This window comes from Amblyomma americanum, chromosome 6, assembly GCF_052857255.1.
Source record: "Amblyomma americanum isolate KBUSLIRL-KWMA chromosome 6, ASM5285725v1, whole genome shotgun sequence".
NCBI classification, from domain to species: domain Eukaryota; kingdom Metazoa; phylum Arthropoda; class Arachnida; order Ixodida; family Ixodidae; genus Amblyomma; species Amblyomma americanum.
This window is the reverse complement of record NC_135502.1, coordinates 30,725,148-30,746,885: the sequence shown is the minus strand read 5'-3', so window position 1 is coordinate 30,746,885 and position 21,738 is coordinate 30,725,148. Positions and strand designations below refer to the sequence as shown.

The 21,738-nt window shown below is 46.7% G+C and overlaps 1 protein-coding gene across 5 annotated transcripts in view; it reads right to left on the bottom strand.

Annotated features, from left to right (window-relative positions):
• The window catches only part of LOC144136552 (uncharacterized), a 73,514-nt gene that overhangs the window by 15,112 nt on the left and 36,664 nt on the right, over positions 1–21,738 (bottom strand). For 2 of the 5 annotated variants that reach the window (XM_077668950.1, XM_077668948.1), the window contains exons 2-3: positions 1,369–1,452; positions 1,050–1,150 (exon numbers count right to left, since the gene is read on the bottom strand). In XM_077668950.1, the coding sequence (XP_077525076.1) occupies positions 1,050–1,150; positions 1,369–1,452 (185 nt within the window). Of the gene's footprint in view, positions 1–1,049; positions 1,151–1,368; positions 1,453–2,772; positions 3,646–12,382; positions 12,540–21,738 lie in introns of those variants that run through there. The other 3 variants (XM_077668949.1, XM_077668947.1, XM_077668946.1) reach the window with 3 other exon arrangements.

Below are 21,738 nucleotides of genomic sequence, written 5' to 3'. Positions count from 1 at the left end.
ATTTCAGAAGCAACACGCGCAAGCACTGACTGGTTCCATGTCTAATTTAAGACGTGTTTTAATGTAGAGACCAACCAGACAGAGCTGCAGACATTTCAGTTTAAGACGCTGCTCAGAAGCCGCGCAAAAAGAATCATAACACTACAGTAAGCTGCGAGCTTGTGCTGTTAAGGAATTGTGTAAAACATACGTCGTCTAGAACCGCACTAAGAGCTCATGCGTCCGTATAGAGCTCCGGAGCTTTTCCCCTCCCACGAGGCGTTTTCCGCACGAGCTGGCGCATTCGGCCGAACACGTGCTGGGGGCAGCGCCTTGACGCAACACCGCCAACAGCAAGCTGACAGAAGCACGGAGTTATCGCCACTCTGTGGCGTCATAGGGGCTCTGACGCAAGGCACCCGGTGCTTTCCTTTGCCAGCAGCTGTTCGATGCGTACGCGTGAGCCAAGTCAAGCGCCCTTCTCGAGTCGTGACCTTGGTTAATTGATCCCCCCCCCCCCCCTCTCTCTCTGCTCCATTCTTAGTGGGCGCGATACGAAACACAAAAGATGACCACAAGCTTTGTCTAGCGGTTCCCATTTTTTTTTTTTCCCGCTGGAAGCTTGCAGTCCGCAATGCCGCTTATTATCAGGGCGATTGTGGTTGTTGAACGGATGAGATTCCGGAATTCTAGAAAAAGTCGGCTTAAAGATGGCGATAAAAGTTGCATTGTCGCCTTGTATTTAACTTCACCTCTGGTTTCTGCGAATTCGTGGCGCGATTAGAAATGGTTGGACACAATTGGCTTGCATTGCTTTCGCTTTAACGTAATGCTTGAGGAATGCGCTGATAATAGGTACGAGTATATCGCAGACATGCTCGCAGGCATAAAATCGTTCTTGTGCAAAGTTCGCTGCCACATACTGCGCAAATAATTTCGAACAAGATTACCATAACTGAACCCGGCTGAAGTAAATTTCCACGAAAAGGCGCCCTGTCTGTAAGAGCGTCTGGTTCATTACACTACAGGTTCACTTAGAAAGCAGACCTTAAAAAATGACAAAAACTCACAGGGAAGGCTGCTGCTCCTTAAGAAGATTCCTGAGGTAAATGAACTCTGAAAACCGCCTTCGGACTGTCGACCGGGACATTGTGAAGCTGCTGTTGTTTGTCTGCAACAAGCATGACATACATCACCGAATAAGCAGGCGAAAAAAAAAGCAGACAAAGCTCACTTCGGCACCTTTCCACCGCCACTTTATGACTGTGCCGTAAGGCATTCAAAGTTCAACCATCGAGAAAGTGACTAAAAAAAAAAAAAACCAAGCTGCTGACGAAGGTACAACTTTTGCAACAGAATGTGAGCTTTCATTAATTTTATCCCGCTTACCTCAATGGAAATGTCGTAAGATGTGTGAGTATCTCCTTTCACATTGTGGATGATGGGGTTCCTAACATTCACATCCAAGAAAGTCTGAAAAATGGCAAGAAAGTAAACGAAGAAATTAAGATTCAGTATTTCACTACCACAAACCTTTTTCCTCATCAAAAAGAACACAGTCATGTTGAAGAAGCAGAGAGAAAGCCTAACCGCCACATAGAGCGCAAGATCCCTCAATTCTAATATCCTCTTTCATCGATTTGAAGTTTTGTATCATTTTAACTTATACACAGCCTCAACTGAATATAGCACAGGCTGCGCTGCAAGACGTGACGCAAGAAGTACCTCGGATGACTTACGAATTAGTTGCCATTACTGAACAGCAATACAGATGTTTCAAACGTAACAGATGACTGGAACAAGGACGAGCCACGGATATCATAGGACTTTACTTCAGCATAGCTTACACGCTGCGATCTTCTTCGCCTAGCCTTTTCGGACTCGCAGATAGATGAAAAAGAAAATCGGTAGTGATTAAAAGTAAGTACGTCATGAGCGGTGCTTACGGGCGTGGTCTGTTCGCTGTTCATGGCGACGGCAGAAAACAGGGAAGCGCCCTTTGCGACGCTGCATTTTTAAAGCACGCGATTATTTGGGAGGGGTAAATGCATACTAGTAAGTGATAACGGTGTGTATTTGACCTGAAACTTCCGACGCTTCGTGTTGACAACTAATGAGGGACACTCATGAATTGGCAGAACTGTGTCTGCCTCTCATGAAAGAGTAATATGATAGGAATCAAAATTCCTCTCCCGTTTCAGTTCACTTGAGGATGATTGTGTTGAAGCTCATCAAGATGTTATCGCGCATCTCCCAAAGGCTGCTCTTTATGCCAGAACTTGTGAAGTAGCTGCAGGCGAGGATAGCATTTCAGTGTAAACTGATATGCCACACTTACATTGCAGTTTGGCTTACTTCGAATAAAAATGCACTTAGCTTCCTACGAATATCTTGACCTACAGGCTTCGATTATCTCTAATGCTACGGTACAGTAGTTTTATCATGCGCGTCACTGCTGCCGAAAGAGGCTTCCGGTCGCGGTCAACGCACGGATGCCTGAGATATGTTGCTGTGCGAAACCCGGAAGCGCCGACTCTCCTTCCGCGCACGTCTAGCTTGTTGTTAAACAGTAAAATTTCATGAATATAAAAGGGTACACACTCTAATCAGCAAACAGCGCAGGCGTCGCTACATGATAGGGTTATCGGCACCCGCAGAGTGCACCCACTCGAACGGGTCTGCTCTGCCTCTGTCCTATAGGAGCCATGGTGGATTATATTGGCCGTGTTGAACGTGAATGCATCCTTCGCCCCCCCCTCTCCACCGTCTCCATAAAAAGCGTCGCCTCCCTACCTGTCGGTCATTCAGTACGACGCCGACCGAGTGCTCCTTGGAAGAGTAACTCGCCTCGCTGTCGCTTCGGGAAGAGATACTAGCGTCGCTGAGACTGAGGCTGCTGCTGTCATCGCTAAAGTCGCTCGACGATGTCCGCGGCGTCTTGAGGATACCTTTGCGTCGCTGCGGTGCCGCTGTCGAAACGTCGCACAAGCACGCCGCTGCAGCGATAGGCATTGTACGCCCTCGACGTTCCCCAGAAGAAATGCAATGTCTGCCCAAGGCTGTGCCCTGTCTTCGGTCGGCTACCTCACACGCGAGGCCCGAATCGCACTTCTTCGGTGCAGCTATGTTCTCAGGTGCCGAGCTTGAAAACTTGACTGTAAATCTTGCTGAGATGCAGAATGAAGGATGTTCAAGCTTGAGGAGCTTTTTCAAGTCAGATTGAGCTCGCTGTCCGCAGCCGCTCTAGCCGAGCTTTCTTTTATAGAGGCAGGACCTGCTCTCGTTGGCTGTCGCTCTTCGTCTGGAGCTTCGGTTTCGAACACCTCCGCCTTTTAGGTGGACACAGCGTCCGTGGAATGGGGGAAAGAGCGAGACGGGTGTGGGAAAAAAAGAGCGCCACAGAAATAGAGTGGTGAGGACGGAGCCTTATCCTTGCGAGCACGGGGGCGGAGGAGTCGGAACGAGAGACAGACAAGGGCTGTAATCGAGCAGCGATAGGCAGAAGGCGGCAGTCCATTGTTTTGGGAGGACGTCACGAGCTCGCGAGGGCTTCCAGCGCTTCTGCGAGGCTGAGAGGCTGCGAGGGCTTTTCCGCGCGTGGCACAATGCTTCAAGAAGGAAAGTACGGCCGTGAGCAGGCCTGTATATAGAGCGCCCGCGCGGGGCTCAGCGGAGAAAACGAAGCTGAATTTTAAAACATGCAATGGGGATGAAATAATGTTTGTCCTGGAGAGCAGCCGCGCAAATAAGAAAACGACAAATGTAGGAGAACCGTGCCCATAACAGAGTAATGATTGGTTTGGTTTTGGTTTGGTTTATGGGGGTTTAACGTCCCAAAGCAACTCAGGCTATGAGAGACGCCGTAATGGAGGGCTCCGGAAATTTCGACCACCTGGGGTTCTTTAACGTGCACTGACATCGCACAGTACACAGGCCTCTAGAATTTCGCCTCCATCGAAATTGGAAACAGAGTAATGAGGCAAAGATTTCGCTTTATTTTAAATCATGTGAAATGCATTCTAAATTAAAAACAGTCTTTTTTTGCCAAGTGACAATATCTTTGCTCTTGCCGGTGTTGTGCTTTGGGTCGAATTTTTTTTCCTCGTCAAAGCACGAAGATAACTCAGCGCATTTTGGTATAACTTGTAATGGGACTATAGTTGGTATCGCATACTTTAAAATTAAATTAGCGCGACCACAAACGGCTGCACGACGACGGAGGGACGACGGGTGATAGCCATTTCTTGCTCAAGGACTTTTAATACGTTAAATTGCACGCCGCATGCCGACAACATCGAGGTATCAATGCCTCTTTTTTCCCTGTCCTTTATTTCTTCCTTTACTTATATCTCTGCAAGCTAAAGTTTAACCAGTTCTACTCCAGAAAAGGCTCGCAACTTTCGAGCCCTTTGTAACCACTCCTGCCGTGACGGCCAGAATGTCGCCGCAGTACTGAACAAATAATTTTTTTTTTCCGTGGCTATAATGCCCTAGACAAGCCTGGTCACGTATGCGCTGCGGTCATTGAATGTGCGTCAGGGCTCAACATCCGCGACATGAACGATTTTTTGCGCTGCAGTTCTCTAAGGCTACCGATGCGTTGCCAGTCCTTCCCTTTTTTGACTACGATCATAAAAAAAGCAAAAAAAGAAGCTAGGGGTACGCGATTATTCGAAATTTCCGAACAATGAATCGAATATCCTATTCCATTATATTCAAAACTATTCGATTCGAAACGAATCGAGTTCATTTTCATGTTTTCGAATTATGTTCGATTAATTGGCACGAAGCTCTAACAGGGCACGCCGTAGTTCTTTTCGACAGTGTTTAAAAAAAACAGTTCATTCAGATGCCGCAGAGCAGGCTCCCGTTATCGACCTGCGCAGGAAGATAGGTTCAGGAGGGCGACGTTCATAATAACGCTCATACGTAAGGCATTCAAAATTGGACAACGCGGCAGAGTTTAGCCACGTTTCGCAAACCCTGTTTAGGCGCGACATCGAAGGCGAAGGCGTCCTTCTCATCGAATGTTCGCTGTCGCCATCAGTGGCGAAAGGTAATGTTACAAGGCTGCAAGCCTACAAGGATCCGGCACCTGGAGGTAGCGGGTTCTTCTCCGAGAAACCCTGGAAGCAGGGACAGTACCATCGCTCTACTGGACTTCATCAAATCAGCTAGCCTTTTTCCATTAATTTAATAATTCCTACATCTTTCATCACACGTTCGCCCATCGTTGATGCCTTGAGGCAATAAATCTCACTTAAAAAAAAAATGACGGTTACAGAGTATCCCTAGGTCTTGAGTCTCGACAGCTGCAGCAGCACCGCCGCAAGAGCTTCACTGTTTCGCATGAATATTCATTTTATGCGGATATTCGCATAAATAGCGAATAATCACAAATATTTGATCTGTATTCGATTCGCTTTCGAAAAAGCACAAATCGCGCACCCCTATACATAAAACGTGTTCGGAGCCCTCTTTGCAAATGCACAAGCATCTACTCTGATCACATGAGCGAGTGATCTGAGTGAAAAAAGCATGCGAGTCACTAAGCTTGTGCAAGAGACGCTATTAAACATCCAATACTATCTTGAGAATTATGAGGAACCCGTCACATGCGCGCGCGATGCACGGGGTGGGCTTTCAGCTGTCTCTATGGCGCTCACAAATCAAAACTAGGAAACGTTTCTTATTCAACCTCCAGTGAACTGTCAGCACCTGGAATTTACAGCGCAGCGGTTTCATCAGCAAACCGCTAGAACTTTCTTTAGCGGAAGATAGCCGTCTGCGTAAAACTAACGGGTGCATGGAATCGTGCGTCGTCAGAAAAATGCTAGACTACACATCTCGAAATTTAAGTGCCTTCCGTAATTATCATAGCCCTGACAGATAGTCAAGGAGATAGTGCGTAGGTCATTACAAAAACATGGTGACGTCATACTGCCAACTGTTCCTTCAAATTCTTGATCGGCAGCCGGATGGGCGAGGCGGCAGCGTTGAAACTCATCAGGATTCCGATCTTCACTGTGCGCTGAAATCTCTCTGCTCCGTGTGCGATAATATAACCATCGTTCATCAACTCCCGCGCCGCGCAGATTAGACATCGCCGATCACACTCGATTTTCATCTGACCTGGCGCCGCGCGTCGGTTTCCAGCCATTTCCTTATCTGACAATGCGAGTACAATTCTATTGGAATGCGTCCACAATTCGAAGAGGCTCAATGCTGGCACGTAGCTGTGTATTTGTAGGAGAGAGTGGGGTAAAAAGCGACACAGATTTGCAAATTATCGCCATTATATATATTTTTGTAAATATCGAAAAACAAATATGCCCAATTATCTCCTGCCGTCCTGGCATCACACTCAACATGAAAAGGCCAGCTGGAGAGGAAAGCAGAGAAATTTATTGAAATTTAAAACTTTACAATGTTGAATTTTGCACAGCCCGCGGGGAAGAATGAGATTTCCTTCCAAAAAAACACCTTATTGCTAATACTTGTCATTAATGCACACGAAGTTGCCTCCATAGACATCCAGACAGTCTTTGCAGCCTATTCGAATGACTGCCACCGTAGCCAGGCCGAGCCACAGACTTTTATTCTATGGCCCACTATAGTCTACGCAGCGCTACAACCGGGCTCTGCGAGTAGCCTGGCTGAGCGGCGTTTTTCAATTTCATACCTTCAACGCAACATTTTTTTCTGTTTTAGTGTCACTAGTCCTTGCTCTTTCGCTTAGCCGCGTTGAATGGACATGCGATTTGGTTCGATTCGTTGCGCGTGAACATGAGGTTTTGAATGTGACTAGGCCAGACCAAGCATAACTTGCTCCGTTTTCAGAGAGTGCTGCACAAATAGCTATTCATATGCCCGCCGGACAGAGTGCGAAGCTGAGTTTCGCTAGACTTTGTACAGTCTCTCTCTTTCATATTATCTCACTTTTTTTACTGTTCTGTAGTGAGCGCCTTTGGGAACACCAAAACGCTTGATAAGGCACCAGCACTGCTAGCGTCTTTCCAGAGCTTTCTTCATGTTTTCTGCGCACTAGTCGGCATCCATTGTTATTTTTTTAGTACGTTCAGACCATCTTAGAGAGCGGAAAAACATCGGTAGAGGTTTAGGGCAACTAATAAAACTTACGTTTATTTTTGTTCTTCCATAACATCACAATGTCGCATTTTGCCCCGCATGCAGCCTGCTACTAAAATACTTCTTAATTATCCTGGCTGCAAGATATTCTTAAACTTTGCAAAAGATAAGACCAATAACCAATTTTAATAACTAATCACTTGCGTTAATCTAGGGCACCAGGATGACTGAGCTGCACAATTCTGATAGATGTGGCGGAAAGAATTTCGCGCGTTTTCAATCTCAGCCTTGTTCATCAAGGCTAACTTCGCATTTTTGGTCTCTGCTTAGGCTTGGCCAATCTGGTCAACCTTAAGCACAATTGTAGTAGAAAGTAGAGAGCCGTGCAACCTAAATACGTAGTTAATTTGATTGTCAATTTAAAATTTAGAAGGTGCTAATGAACAAAATTTCACGTATCGCCTCGTGTAGCGTTTGTCCCAACTATACAGACGCGTCTGCCAAAGAAAACAAAAAAGGGCGTGTTCATCGTTATCGTACACGTATCGTCCGGAACTCCGTAGTCTACCCTAACCAAGCTTAATTTCAGCAGTATCGAATCATTTGTGAGGGCGATGTTCTGTGATATCTAAATTGGTAGGCGTTATCATTCAGTGCACCCAATGCTGCTGGCCAGCATCGCTCGTATCGTCTCAGCATCTCAGCTCTGCTTCCACCGTCCCCACTATCAGTTCGGGCCGCCGGCACTTTCCAGCATGTGCTAAACAAACCCAGCTATGACACCATCGTCGCCACCTTGACTTCTCGCAGCCTCCACCGCGTCTATCCAATGTCCAACAAGCCCAGTATTTCCATCAAAACCAACATGCTTTCTAGCGCGCACATCATCGTCCCCACCACGCCCATCATAATTTCGAGCATAAATCAGGGTGGAATTTTCAACACGGCAGTGTGTACGATATTCAATGTTTTCACATATCCATGAAAAAAAAAATAAAGGCACGCTTATGATTATATGTTGTGAGAAGCTGGATGAAAAAAAAAATATGCGATTTAACGCAGATTGCGTGACAGATACTAGGTGCTGCTTTACAACTATCACGAGGTCAACCTTCTGGAGTTTCTGAGGAAATATACTCGTGGCACACGCGCACAATAAAAGACAAAATGCTTAAGATATTAAGTTTTATTAAGTTTATTAAGTAATTATCAAGTAATTATCAAATTCATTACTGCCATTACTTCCGGAGTTGGTGCTGCACGTCCCGATTTATTTACATATGTGACGATGACGATAACGCCTGCAAGGCAGTAAAAAAATTTACCTGAATATAAACAGTGCTACTGAGCGCAATATCTCGGCAATGTTCTTGAACTTTGGTCAGAGTTTAGGGGAATCTCTTAAGGTGGAGTAGGCTTGTAATAAGGGAGTAATTATTCATAGGCATCCACCCAAGCGCAGCCATATTGCTACAAAGGAAAGATATACAGCTTCCTCGGAAACTTCGTAGTTAAAAAAAAAAAAACAAATTCGTCCTGGTCCGGGGTCTGAACCAGGGACCACCGCTTCACCGGAGCAGTCGCTCTACTTACTGAGCTAACCGGGACGGTAATCTTTTTATAAAAATTATTTTTGCTGACAATGACGCAGTGCTTGCTTGACAAGTCGAAAAAGTAGCTTTAAACTCACGTGCGAGCACACAAGCCGAGAGCATACCTGACAGAAATGCTGATAGAAAATGCAGTCGAGGTGTCTCATCTGCCAAAACTGGATAAACCATTTGCGACTGGACAGGAAGTTATAACTACAAAGTTATTCTTTTCCACGTATCGAATGGGGTCGAGAGTACCCATTGCACGGCCGAATGAGTTTTGGCGAACTCAGTAGGTCGCGAATGGCGCTAAGTTATAGCACCGCGCGAATTACCGTGTAGCATAAGTATTATTCTGCTTGCGCGGAGTGTCCGCCGGCGTGGGGCACTCATCCTATCTTGAGCGCGGCACTAAGTGGACGAATAAAAAACCAAACAGACATGAACAAAGTGCTGCATTTTTGTCGGCACTTTGGTTTGGGAGTGTTCCCCGGTCTTGTCTGTTTGTGCGCGTGGCTGTACAGTAGGTCATAAGCATGGAACGGCGTGGTGCTGCAGCAGTGGTATTGTTGAAAGCAAGGGCATGAGTTTTTATGAATATCTCTATCGGAGCTCGCTGAAAATGCCGCTAGCCGCGTTTTGTTTTGCTTTAATAAACATTCACTCCCCTGAGGTTCGCGTTTCCAAGTACGCTGAAGCGACATCGTTAATTCAACTTGCACGCCAATTAACTAAGGGAAAATTTTCGTCACTGTCCTGACGGAATGAAGACAGTAACCACCATGATTAATTTAGGAGGTAGGGCATTATGTAGAATAGATTAACTATGACATCGATAAACAGGGATAAATTATGGTATATAAGGAAGCAGGCAATGCTGAGAAGGTCACCAGGCACGCTTTTCAACTCAGCTCGAATAAACTAAAGAGCGAGGACCTCAACATGCAGATAAATACACAAAAGAGCCAGAAGATATTTTCTAGAAGTGGCAAAAAGTGTGAATGTTTGAGGCGTTACGGAGGTTGTTCGATGTGAAGTTTTTCTGATTGGCATAGGCAAAGGGCATCAGGATATGCTTAACACGTGCCAAGCTCCTATATCCTCACAATTGGTCGCTCGCAATGTATAGTGTTTAGATGAAAGGTATGACGCCAGAACATAACTTTATTTGCGGCTTCAAGGATCGTGTGGAGCTGTCCTGTTAAATAGCGTAGAGCAATTATAACGAATTTCTGATTAAAGCTGCAAGTTCAGTGCTAGTCTCGTGGTCCAGTCAAACCTCATCGAACACAGAGATATGCCCAATCAATTACACGTTTTGGTTATCGAGTGGAGATAATAAAAATACATGACAGTAAAGGCGGGGAAAATCGTATTTACACGCGGAAAGAGCAACCTATAACACAATATTTAGAGACTGTACCATATAGTAATTTGAGAACAGGGTTTTTTACGTTTCCAATGGCCTCGCCAGTGTTTTCCATTTCACTGTGTCATTGCAGTCGAGTGGTCGCTTTTTTGAAATGGTTCGATACAGTTGTGATACTGGTGACGCTCCATCTGCCGTCGGTGTGACGTTCGTACGACCAAGTAATGCCTTGTAATCGTCCTTTGAAAAAAAAAAAAAAGGCTGTGGCTTTCTGTCATATTGCATTTCAACTGACAGCCAAAACGCGCCACAGCTCCGGAAACGCATTCGTGAAAAGCATGCTTGCATGACGCTAAATTCAGAGCGCTGATTTCGCAAGTAGGGGGGGGGGGGGACGTAAAATCGAGACTTCTAACTCAAAAGCGCAAGGACGCAGACCACAGTGCGATATGTAAGGTAGCGCGTTTCGTGATGCACGGAAACCTAAGCTGGCTCCGAGTGTCCAATCGAGAGCGGAGCATAGTTCCCTTTGCGACGCCGTACTTGGACCACTTCCCAAAGCGATAGGACACGAGCCTGGTGGCTTATCCGCCAGGGGCCATCGAACACGCGCACACAGCTGTTCTTGAAGTTCACTTGAAGTTCGATCAAACGTGGACCCGAGAGCTTCCGCGATACGGTGGCACGCGGCCTAAGAGCGGCCGATATATGCGCAGCAGTTAAGACAAGAAGCAATGCTCCCACCGAGTAGCTGCTCCGTACAATTTCCCAAGCAACAGTGTGAGGTGTGCTCAGCAGCTTAAATTAAATGAGCAGTATTGCACAGATATTGAGCACACAAGTGGGGGCCGCTACTGAACTTGTTTATAGGTTCGAAATGTTTTTTTTGTAAAGAGCCAGAACTTTGTGGAAAGCTTTCAGTGTTCAGGGCGTCGTGAGAACAATATCTTTAAGAAGGCCAGTGCTCGTGCTTAATAGACCACTTTGCTTTTGTCTACTTCAAAGAGCCATTAGCTAGCTATACCTGCTCGAAATAGCGCAGTTATTACTGTATGTCCAACACGAGCAAATGGTCCCCCAAAGGGGTTTGGGAAATATAAGACTACCATGTACTTTATGCCTATACACACTATATTATCTGTTACTCAGAGAGCTAACAATTTACGGCCTCCCTGTGTGCCGAGTTACACTGCACGATACTTAGCCTGAAACGTGTACTGGTGACACTGGACTATATAGGCAATGCTTCCAGGAAACTGCGGATTTCAGGTTAGGTCGGGGTTTTCAGTGCTCAGCTGTGAAAGCGCGGAGTGTCAGTGCCCTATTTTCTGTTATCTCAATGACGCTGCTCTTCGTCAGAGCTCGTGATTAAGATTGCGCCCGAACGAGCTCCTTATTTTATTTCTGTTACTTTGTCTGCTAATATATATATATATATATATATATATATATATCAGTTTTTTATATATGATTTCGGTTTTTTTAAATTTTCTTTATCGACAATGTGGTTACAAATATCTAACGTTAAAAATAAGCGTTCGAAAGCTTGTTGAGCTGGCTTTTCCGCGTTGAAAGTTTACAAAATGGTGTCGCTTGCATTTCTAATGCAGCAAATACTGGCGCTGTTAGTGAATTTTATCGCAGTTAACGTGATTTTGGCGAGATACTGCGCGCAGCGACACTATTTTGTAAACATGCAAATCAAAGCAGCCAACTCATCGAGCTTAATTATGCGTAATCTTGAACTTCAGTTTTTCGAACAACATTGCCGATAAAGAAATCTTAAGAACAGAGCTCACCTTCAAGGTTTACAGCATTCAAATTCGCGATATGTTGCCCCTTAAGTCAGATATGAAGAATATTAGTAAAGTTCAGTCAATTAAACGTCGAAGTTTAGGAAGTCACATTGAAAAACTTGTTGCTTGAAGAAGGCCGGTCTCCTGTACCGGCTCGTGAAACCGAAACAGAAGCAACACGAGGAAATGAATTCGAACAAATTCAGACACGCAGTCGAATACCTCGTAGTGACCAATTTATGCGATATGAATCATTAAAGAAAAAATCCGAAACCAAAAATTTGTCGCCTATTACTCCTTAACGAACTTTGCTGCCTCTCTTCATCTCCCCCCCTCCCACTGCACACACACACACAAAAAACACAAAAGCACTCTGTGCCTATTGTCTAGCTCATTCCATGCCAATAAACCGACTCATTAAAAAGTTTTCTTATTACTGGTCTACCTCCTCCGGACTACTTCTGTCACTAGAATATGATCGAGCTACAGCAAAGGGCTTGCACTATTAGTCATTTAGCAGAATCATCCAGTAGCCAATTGAAGAGAAATTACCATACCCTTTCTTGGAGGCCAGGTCGGGGCTCGCTGGACGAAAGTGGTAAGCACTCTTGTTCCATGCAGTGACGGCGCCTTTTCGCGGCACAGTTTTGACGAAAGCGGTGGTACCCCGTCGCCATTCCTATACGCAATGTTCTGTGAATTCCGCAGCGGCATTTGAGGCTTCGTCAAGCTTCCTTCGCCTATCACTTCCGCCTACAACCGGCGGCATTGCCCAGCGCACGGAAATGTCACCGGCTGGCAGCCCATTTTAACTGGCTCAAGGAACGCCTGCTTTCGGCGATAAAACGTGGTGCGGGATGTTGGAAACTTGGACGCTTTCCAAATAAGTGCATTATGCTGCTAATATGCTGTGCACTTCGCTTCCTCTTAGAACGGAGACAGGTTTTTGCGTGGCAAGTGAAGAACACCATTTGCCGAGCAGTATTCCTGCATTATTTGCTGAGCGGTATCCTCGCGCTCAGACAGCCGGCAATATCAAATTCATGTTATAAACAAGTAATATAACTCACTGTTGCTACTGCTACTCTGAGGCAAAAAAAAATGCTGCTCGAAGTCCACTAGTGACTCGTGAATATTACGTGTGGGGACAAATAGATAGAAAACATGAAAACGCCACATAGTAATGTTATCTATTTTTCGTCGATTCTTTCTAATCTGAAGGAAAATGATTATTACGTCACGCGATCGAGATAAAAGCATAAAACGCCAAAAAGCGAAATGTGCACAACGTCCAACCAACTTTCTGAAAAGTTTACGGAATTTAGTGACGCTGAGAACTTGAATTTTGGACGAGGATTTTAGAGCGCGATTAAGACGTTGAGACCTTATAAACTCGGTTCGTTTGAATTTACGATTCGACACTTCGCGATAATACGGGCTGAGATGGAAAGGATCCCATGTCCTAGCCTTTTGATAAATCTATAGACGTTGTTACAACTAATACTTCAGAAGAGTGGCGGATCGGGCTAGTTGGTGCACGTTTGTCATTTTTCGCAAGCGCTAAAAGAACACGAACAAAGCAAAGCGCTCATGACAAACAAATACTTCATGTTATGCACTGTTTTTTTATGGATGAAATTATCTTGCAGCCTTCAAATTGACTATGCGAATGTTTTGCCCAACTTTAGGTGAAATAGTGCTGCATTATGCGCATGCTCCCATTAAAAGCAACTGCCACAAAATAGCTATAGTACGTCACAATGCATTAGGATTTTCGAGGCAACATAATGTTCGCGTGATTGTTTTGGCACGTTCGGACAGAGTGACATATCGAGTTCAATATCGATCCTACGTATGAAGAGAAATAATTTCTGTGAACTAATGGAGTGCGCGTGTTTGTATTATCAGGGACATCTATATCGACACACTTGTGACCATACTGGCGTCACGTGAAAAATTCGACCACAGACATACTTCGCGTGGTCGATTTCTGCTATGTCGTTTGTACTTCGTCAATCGCATACGTCATGAGAGTGCAAATCGATGCTTTTATCGCTTGCAACAATGAAACATGTCGTTGAATGGCGCCCATACCGGCACCCTCACAACTCAGAATGAGCTTGAGCAGTGAAATATCCCACTCACTTGAGAACCGTGCTCACGTATTTTAGAGATCGTGCGGGACCAATTATTTATTATTACGCTCAAGTTGGCAGTCATCAAGTAGTTCTCCAAAATGATCAACGTTTAAAGCAAGCAGAACAATCGATGAGGCCATTGGTAATCAGCGAACGCTTTAAGAATTTCACTGCTCAACCTTTGCAGATAAAATGGCCTCTTCATGTTAAAAATTGTGCGGCATATCAGTCGAGAAAGCGCCAGTAGGCAGAAACCCTGCTTAGAACCGCCTTTGGGTGAACGTGGTTATAGCAAGATCATTCCCAAAATTATAGCGGGAAATAGCGCCATGTCTTCAGTTCCCCATTTCAATTGCGATAGTGATATTTGACAATGTGCTATTACACGCCTGCAACATTTCCAATGTATGAATGACATTTGGCGGCTGACAGGGGGCGATCATTATAATGGTGCGCGCATTTCTTACCGCCACTTTATGGTTAAAACGCATATCGAAAGTGGATACGAAGCAAATCGCAGGGTAAAATTACACGCTCTCGAACTTTATTGCGTGCTTGCTCGCTGCATTATGCTGTCTTGTTAATTATGGTGCAACGATGCCGGAACTTCACGTCGTACGTGCGACTAAATAACCGGTAAAACAAAACAAGGTCTACGTCTCGCTCCTTGCACAGCAACCACACTGCTCACATTTCCTCAGATTATAACGGACTTCTACAGAGAATTAAACCTACCGCCTTGGCGACAGCGTAGAAGCATGGCCCCTCTCATTTGAGGTCTCGGAGGGAGCATCGTACTCCAGTCGTTAACGGTGTTCTTGCCTACGCTGAGAAATTTTAAAACTGTCCAGCGCCAGCTGCAAGAGTTACAACGCAGAGCAACGAGCTAAAAAAAAAAAAAGCCTAATCCTACGTTTCGCACTCCGCCAGTGAAGTGCGTCATGTCAGTGATGTCATCGCTTTAGCAGATGACGCGCGCACTGGCGAGGACTTCGCAAGCTTGGACGAACATTCGGAGATTTTCCCGTTTGTGGCAGTTATAAGGCGCTGAAACACTACGCGATTGACGGTCGCGCGATATTAAAAATCCGGGCGGCTGTGCAGCACTCCGCATATTTTTCTAGAGAGCGCTAGCCACATACTTCTGTGTACGTTGGAGACGTTGGCGACGTTTGCCACTAACTCATATACCATACATAGTTTTCTGGGACAAGAGCAGTGAACCATGACGCATGAGAAAGTACCCACGTGGACACAGTAGCATCGTTCCAAGCACTAGTCCGCTCGCAAAGAAACTAACTCAACTTTTAAAGCGCCTTTCGAGCGCTCTAGGAGTATGGCGATGTGCACAGTGAGCACATTTAAACATGAACAAAAACGAAACCCAGATAGGGGCAAAGTGAGTAAAGAGACGCAGCAAATGTCGCAGCGTGAAACGGTGCCACTCGACGTCACTCGAAGCCCCGCGAGAAACAGCTGTCGACCACATGTCGGCACGCCAGGAGACCGAGAAGCACGTGTTACGACGGCGGTGATCAGTCAACTACGTGCCAACCAGATGCTTTGTCTGAACTCGAGTTGGTTGGTTACTAAGCCGAGAGAGGGAACACCGTAAAGACAGCTTCCCAGTGCATGCCGTTCCGCACCATATTTCCGCATATCAGAGCAGACGCAATGAAAGACAGTGCATAGTGGTCACATGCCTGGAAATGAAATATGCCGCGCTTCAAGGCACTCAGCGAACACCCAAGCGCGGCGAACAGGAACGGAAATGGAAAGAAGATATTTCCGGCGAACTCTTGCGACCCTGAACTCACCATGTCGTTGACCACGAAGCCGCACGGTTTCCGAGCCACACTGAGGGGGGCGTGTAGTCGAGGCAAGCACAAGACAGGAATGCCGCCGAGTCGAACACAACACGCGGTCCGGAGAGGCAGCCGTCGACGGGGGTCCGTCCGCGGAGATAAACGGAGAGCGACCGGCGTGGATAGATCCGACGCTCGAAAGCGAACACCGCACTCTAGCCGCCGCGTTTGAATTGAGGGCTGTTCGGGCGCACGCGCACGCTTGTCGGAGGGGATTCCCCGCCGTTCCTTCGCCAAGCCCCTGCTGTCTTCAACTGACTGGCTGTCCTTGCCGCGTTCCTCGCTGCAGCTGTTGTTGCTTGCGTGCGCCTGACCTTTGGCTGTGATCAGCTCGCGCGCACGCGTCGGAGTTAAACGCAGCGGGGGCGGTTGCAAGCGCCGAACGGACCGAGGTTCACCGAACGCTCGACAGAAGACGCTGTATTGCAGGCTATTGTGTGTTTACCAATAAAGCAGCGAATGGGAAAGGGTGTGGCCGTGCAGGAAAGATCGAATGTACACCGCGCCGGAAGCGAGTTGAATTACCTTTTCGTTTTTAGTTTCTTTTTTTTTTTGACACCCAAGCGCGCTCATGTTCCCTTCACAATGCCCCCACCGAGCCCCGGCGAAGGGGGGTACTAGAGAGCGGGAGCATATACAGGAACACTAGGGGGTAGTGCCGGAATTCCGGAAACTTCTTTAGTCCGGGCTCCCACCATGCACGGTATACCGTCGGGGGTGGGGGGTGGGGGGTGGTGGGGGGGGGGGGCGAGGGGAGTGACAAAGGGAAGGAGTGGCAAAAGCACGCTGCAGGTGCAGGCATCTTGGCCGTCTCCGTACAAGAGGAGGGACGGCTGAACACCAGAAAGTGCTCCAGCACGTAAACGCTATGTCCAACTGAGGACTACCCCGCAGTAGTCCTGAGCATGATGAACCAAAAAGCGTATGCACCGTTTGTACGTACTAATAAGGAGTCTTTGATTGTATCTTCTGTCGTGTGGAATTCGCTAAGAAAAAAAGGAACTAAATGCCTGGGTAATATTACAACTACGCAAATATACAACATCGGGCGCGCCAGTGCCGTGGCCGGGGTTTGAAGAGCAGTTGTCTATTGAATACAGCATTTGTTCTAGAAAGAACAGATTGATCGCCATTGTGTCCATAATGTTTACAAAAAAAAGTTTTCGTCTTCATCGAACGCTTTTCAAAGTTGTTCGGCCGTGTGTTTGCTTAAAAGGTGTTTTGATCAAATTAAACAATATCTATAAATCTATGTATTGATTTATCGTGTATAAACCTGTCACCGCAGAAGCATGAGCAAACTGTTTTGTCAAGAGTGAACGTAGTGTCTAAGTCCACTGAGAAAGGTGGATAATGCGCTGAACCAAAAAGTGGTACCTCGGCGCAATTCGGCTGTGTGAACGCGGGAAAAATAATCGCTTTGCTAGAGTGATTCAGAGTTGTATTCAGAGCAGTATGTTCCAACAGAGATAACGCTATCTAAGCGATTTCTTTTGTGGGGTTTTACGCCAGTATATCCGATAATGAAACATGGCAGTAAGGCCCAAGGATAATTAACCAGGAGCAGAGCAAAGGCCAGATAAAGAAAAAAAGTATATTACAACATGCATCACGTTGCACTTTGCTCCTAATAAAGTGCGAACAACGTAGTCGCACATCGATCTTGTGGGTTCGGCATCATAATCCATATGTGAACGGCAAATATAAACATCGGCCAGAGAAAAAATGCCAGCAAGTCCGCTAATGGACTGGGTAGTTAAAGTTATCAATGCATTCGAAAATGCAGACATGCGTTGTTTCTAACGGAGGGGGGAAAAGTCAGAAGTCGCGCGCAGACATCCAGCGGAAAAACCGCAACTGTAATATGACCCTGATAAACAAATGCTCCTGTACCTAGTCCCCAACATTAGGGCTACAAAAACGGGACATGCTGCCTCTCACCACCCCAAACCGTCATCATCATCATCATCATCAACAACATAGTTTCTTTCGAAGAAATTTTTTAAGAAACTAAACTTTAGACTGTCGTAAGCATTGCGAAGACAATAAATTAATGTCTGGCAGAGTACACAATACGCAGTTCGTTGCCGAAAGGAAAGCTCTTCAAGCGGTCCCGGTAAGTCTCCCACTTAATTTCAAAAACAGGTTAAAAATGGGCAAGTGTAGTGATGCTTTTAGCGGCATAGTAACAACAGCGTTAGGGAACTTCAGCAAACGGACGAATAACGTCAGCTAGTAACGTGATTGACTAAATTGTCTATGTAATAGTATTTAAAAGGTAAATATTAGAACACCTAACTTTTTAATTACTACAGATAGGTGTGTTTTTGCAGGTAGGATGTAGCTGGCCATCAGTAATAGCCGTATACATTTTTTTTAAATTACGAAAGCACCATTAGCCTCACCGCAATGGCTCTACAAATTTTGTCCATTTCTTGTGCAATTCAAAAACCGCGCGCCTGCGATGCGCTAACAGCGACGTTCATCAAATAGCGCCATTCTGTACCACGTGACACTTTCTGTCCTCCTGCGCTGCAGTGTGTTGCTGCAGCCGAAGCGAGAAAGAAGGTCACGTGGCATGTGAGCCACGGAATGGCGCGATTTGATGAACGTCGCTGTTAGCACATCGCAGTCGCGCGGTTTTTGAATTTCACGATAAAAGGACGAAATTTTGTTGAGCTAGAGCGGCGAGGCTAATTGCGCTTCCGAAATTAAAAAAAATATATATACATGCCCGTTACTTATGGCCAGCTAGAAGTCTATAGTTGCACCTAACCTGACCAGGCACCTGTCTGTAATAGTTAGAAAGTAAACTATTACAATTTAGTTATCCATTCTACGGGTTCACATGAATCGCCTGTTTTCTGCTGTCCGCCAAGACAGCTATTACTGCGCTGCAGAAAGCGTCTCTTGACCTCAAAAAAGCTATTAAAAATTATTTCCGGGCTTCCCTGAAATTCCTGGTATACTAATAAACTTATACTACCTAAACTTATACTAGTAAACTCAGTTGCTCAGAGCTTTAACCAAACCATTCCCGATCTATACGTTCACGAGCATCAGCGTGTTTTACAGCGATCGCTGTTAGACCCTCTACGAGTGGCTCTGTTTGAAACAGCCGCCTGCCAGGGGTGCATCACGTGACCACTATCGCAGTGCGCCAGGACTATATACCCAAAACTAAACGCCTAAACAGCTATCTCTGAATCCCGCGTTACGCCGTCGTAACCATACTGTGAGTTTTTTTCCGCTCTGTCAGGCGCTTGTAGCGTTAGTGAACAGTTTGTGCATGTCAGAAGACCGTGGGTTTCCTTCTGCATGTGCAGCCGTAATAGGCGCGTATCTACGCTTAGGCACATTTTGGCCGTGGTTAACGCCCACGCACGTGAAGGGCAACCTGGCGAGCTGCGATGGACAGCCAGAGCGATCGCGTCATTGCGGCTCCGTATGCCCTCCCTTCCTGGGCCGTTACCCGGTGGATACGGTCGTGATAAGGTATGCGGTTGATAACGAGGTTTGTGGAGGCAGGAATTACTTGCGCTAGGTTAGATAGCGGCAGTTGTAAGTGCTCTAGGCTTAGCGAAAAAAAGATTAAGGACCGAGCACGCAGTCATATGAAGGTCATGCAGAAGATAGAAAAACTCGCTTTCGCTCTAGGGACCATGAATGCGCAGTTTGTCAGCGCCCTGCCCTGGGAATTTTTTCCCTACGTGCAAATCTAGCTGCATTGCGCCTTCGCCGCGAGCAGCCCGTGTCAAGCTGCCCAGTTCTGAGTAGCTGGTACAGGCTAGAGAGGTTACAGCATGAATTATAGTCGGATGAAACGGATAGGACAAAAAAAAAAAACCCTAGATATTGTCACTGAGAAACACTTGGCGTAAGCAGGGCTGCTTTACTTGCTTTAATTATACGCGCAAGACGTTGGAACGCGCAAGGCAGCAGGCAGCACGAGAGATGAAGAAGACGAAGCATCTAGCCCCGAGATGGCTCAAGGCTTGCCAACTGCCAGGAAATGCAGTTTAGCCGCTGTATGGCGCCACTAGAGTAGTTAGTAGCGTAGCAATATTTAATCTCCTCCGAGTGCCAAGAGCCGACTGTAACCCCCCCCCCCCCCCCCCCGCACCTGCACATTAGCCCACTTCCGTTCCCTTTCCGGACTTGCCCTTTCTGACGCATACTTTCGGACTCACCCGTACCAAATAACGGATGACACCTTTCTCTAGACATTCCTCGACCCGCATACGCCGTTTGGCTGACGCCGACAGGAGTAGCATCTTTGGTTAGCAGAGCGCATTTTATGCGACAGGCCTCACCGGAGCAAAAAGCCGGCACCTTCCGGCGGGCAGTGACCTCACCAAAGGGGAGCAATCGCATTGGCTGGATGGACGTGGCATCATCAGCAGAACAGCTTCGCATGTGTGAAGCGTCCACCTGCCAGCCACGGCAGGTGCGGTGGTCGGGAAGAGCAACCCGGGTCTCACAATCCTCACCTTGCAGTCACTTCTAGCAAAGGGATCAGCAGCTTCCAATGCGATAGCTGTGCGAGCACATAATGGAATTAGATGTCGGTGTGTTTTTTTTTGGTTATGATAAATTACACCGGCTTTTAAGTGCGCTAGCACTAAAACCACTAATCTCCGATGTCGCCTATTTTTGACTGAAGCATCCGGCAGGCCGCCCACATGCCACGTCAAGCAGGCCACCCACCTGCCAAGCAAGCAGCATTCTTTATGGCCGGCTATGCAAAACAGTTTATGGCAAAACGCTCTATGGACGCGACTGGACTGCGAATCCGCGGCGGCGCGAACAGGTCAGCTTGATTGGCCACTGCAGACATCGCCACGCCGAATATCCCGCGTGCCTATATAACTACCAGTCTCTCGCGCTGTGGTTTGAATGTCACCTTCATCAAATTCCATCCGTGCGCAATGGATCGAAAACACACCGCTATCGCATTTAAAGCGAACCTCAAACAGAAACCGAAGTGAAACCGCGTTTGGCCTAACCAGGCTAAGTCAGCAGCCATTTTTTTCTTTTACTCTGAAGAACGCTTCTCATGCAACTATTGCTGAAAACTAAACACACCTTCCAGACATTTCACTCTTTCCAAGGGCTAAGGTATGACAACAATGCCTGAGCCATCAAGCAAGATTCGCGACTAACTATGAACGCGCAGGTCAGTGTAGCCGCGGTGTTGTTAATGTTTTAATCTAGCACTGGGCAGAAACTCCTGCTTTCATGTGCTCTGTACGCCTCTGTAAAACGGTAACTTGAACCGGCCAGCCACTAACCGAGGTGCACAGCTACGCACGCATTAAATGAAGGGATACGAACTGTCCTGTCCGAGTGGGCAAGCAGTATTTGCTCTTTTATGGACAAGCCGCACTGGCTTGCCCGTACTCAGCTGCCATGGCCGCAACCAGTCAGCATGCAGCGTCGCTCCAGCGGGTCAGGAATGCAGGTGGCGCGCCGACTTTGAGCGTGCAAAAAGTGATGAGAAGGGAAGGCGCGGGAAGGCGCTGAAATTCAAATTTTGACTACAGATAATTGAGCTTCAACGAAACGTATTAAAAAAAAATTCTTGCGGGAGGATATTCGTAAAGCGACGCCTTCTAACATCCCAGGAATACCCGACCTTTATTGAGAGCCTCTTTCAGAGTCCCTTTAAGGCCAATCCAAAAGACGGGCGAAGTCACTAATTCCGTCCGCGGTCGAGGCGGAGCCAGTGACGTCGGGTCATCTGGCGCTGCGTCCGCGGGCGGAGTTCGCGATTTCGTCGCGATTTCGTCTTTAACAACGGATGAATTCGGTTTCAGTTAACAATTCCCGCGATAATGCGAGTGATTTAAAAGCGCGCCAGCTACCGGCTCAGCCGACATAAGGGTCGAGTGCCCTCGCTCGCATCTGGCA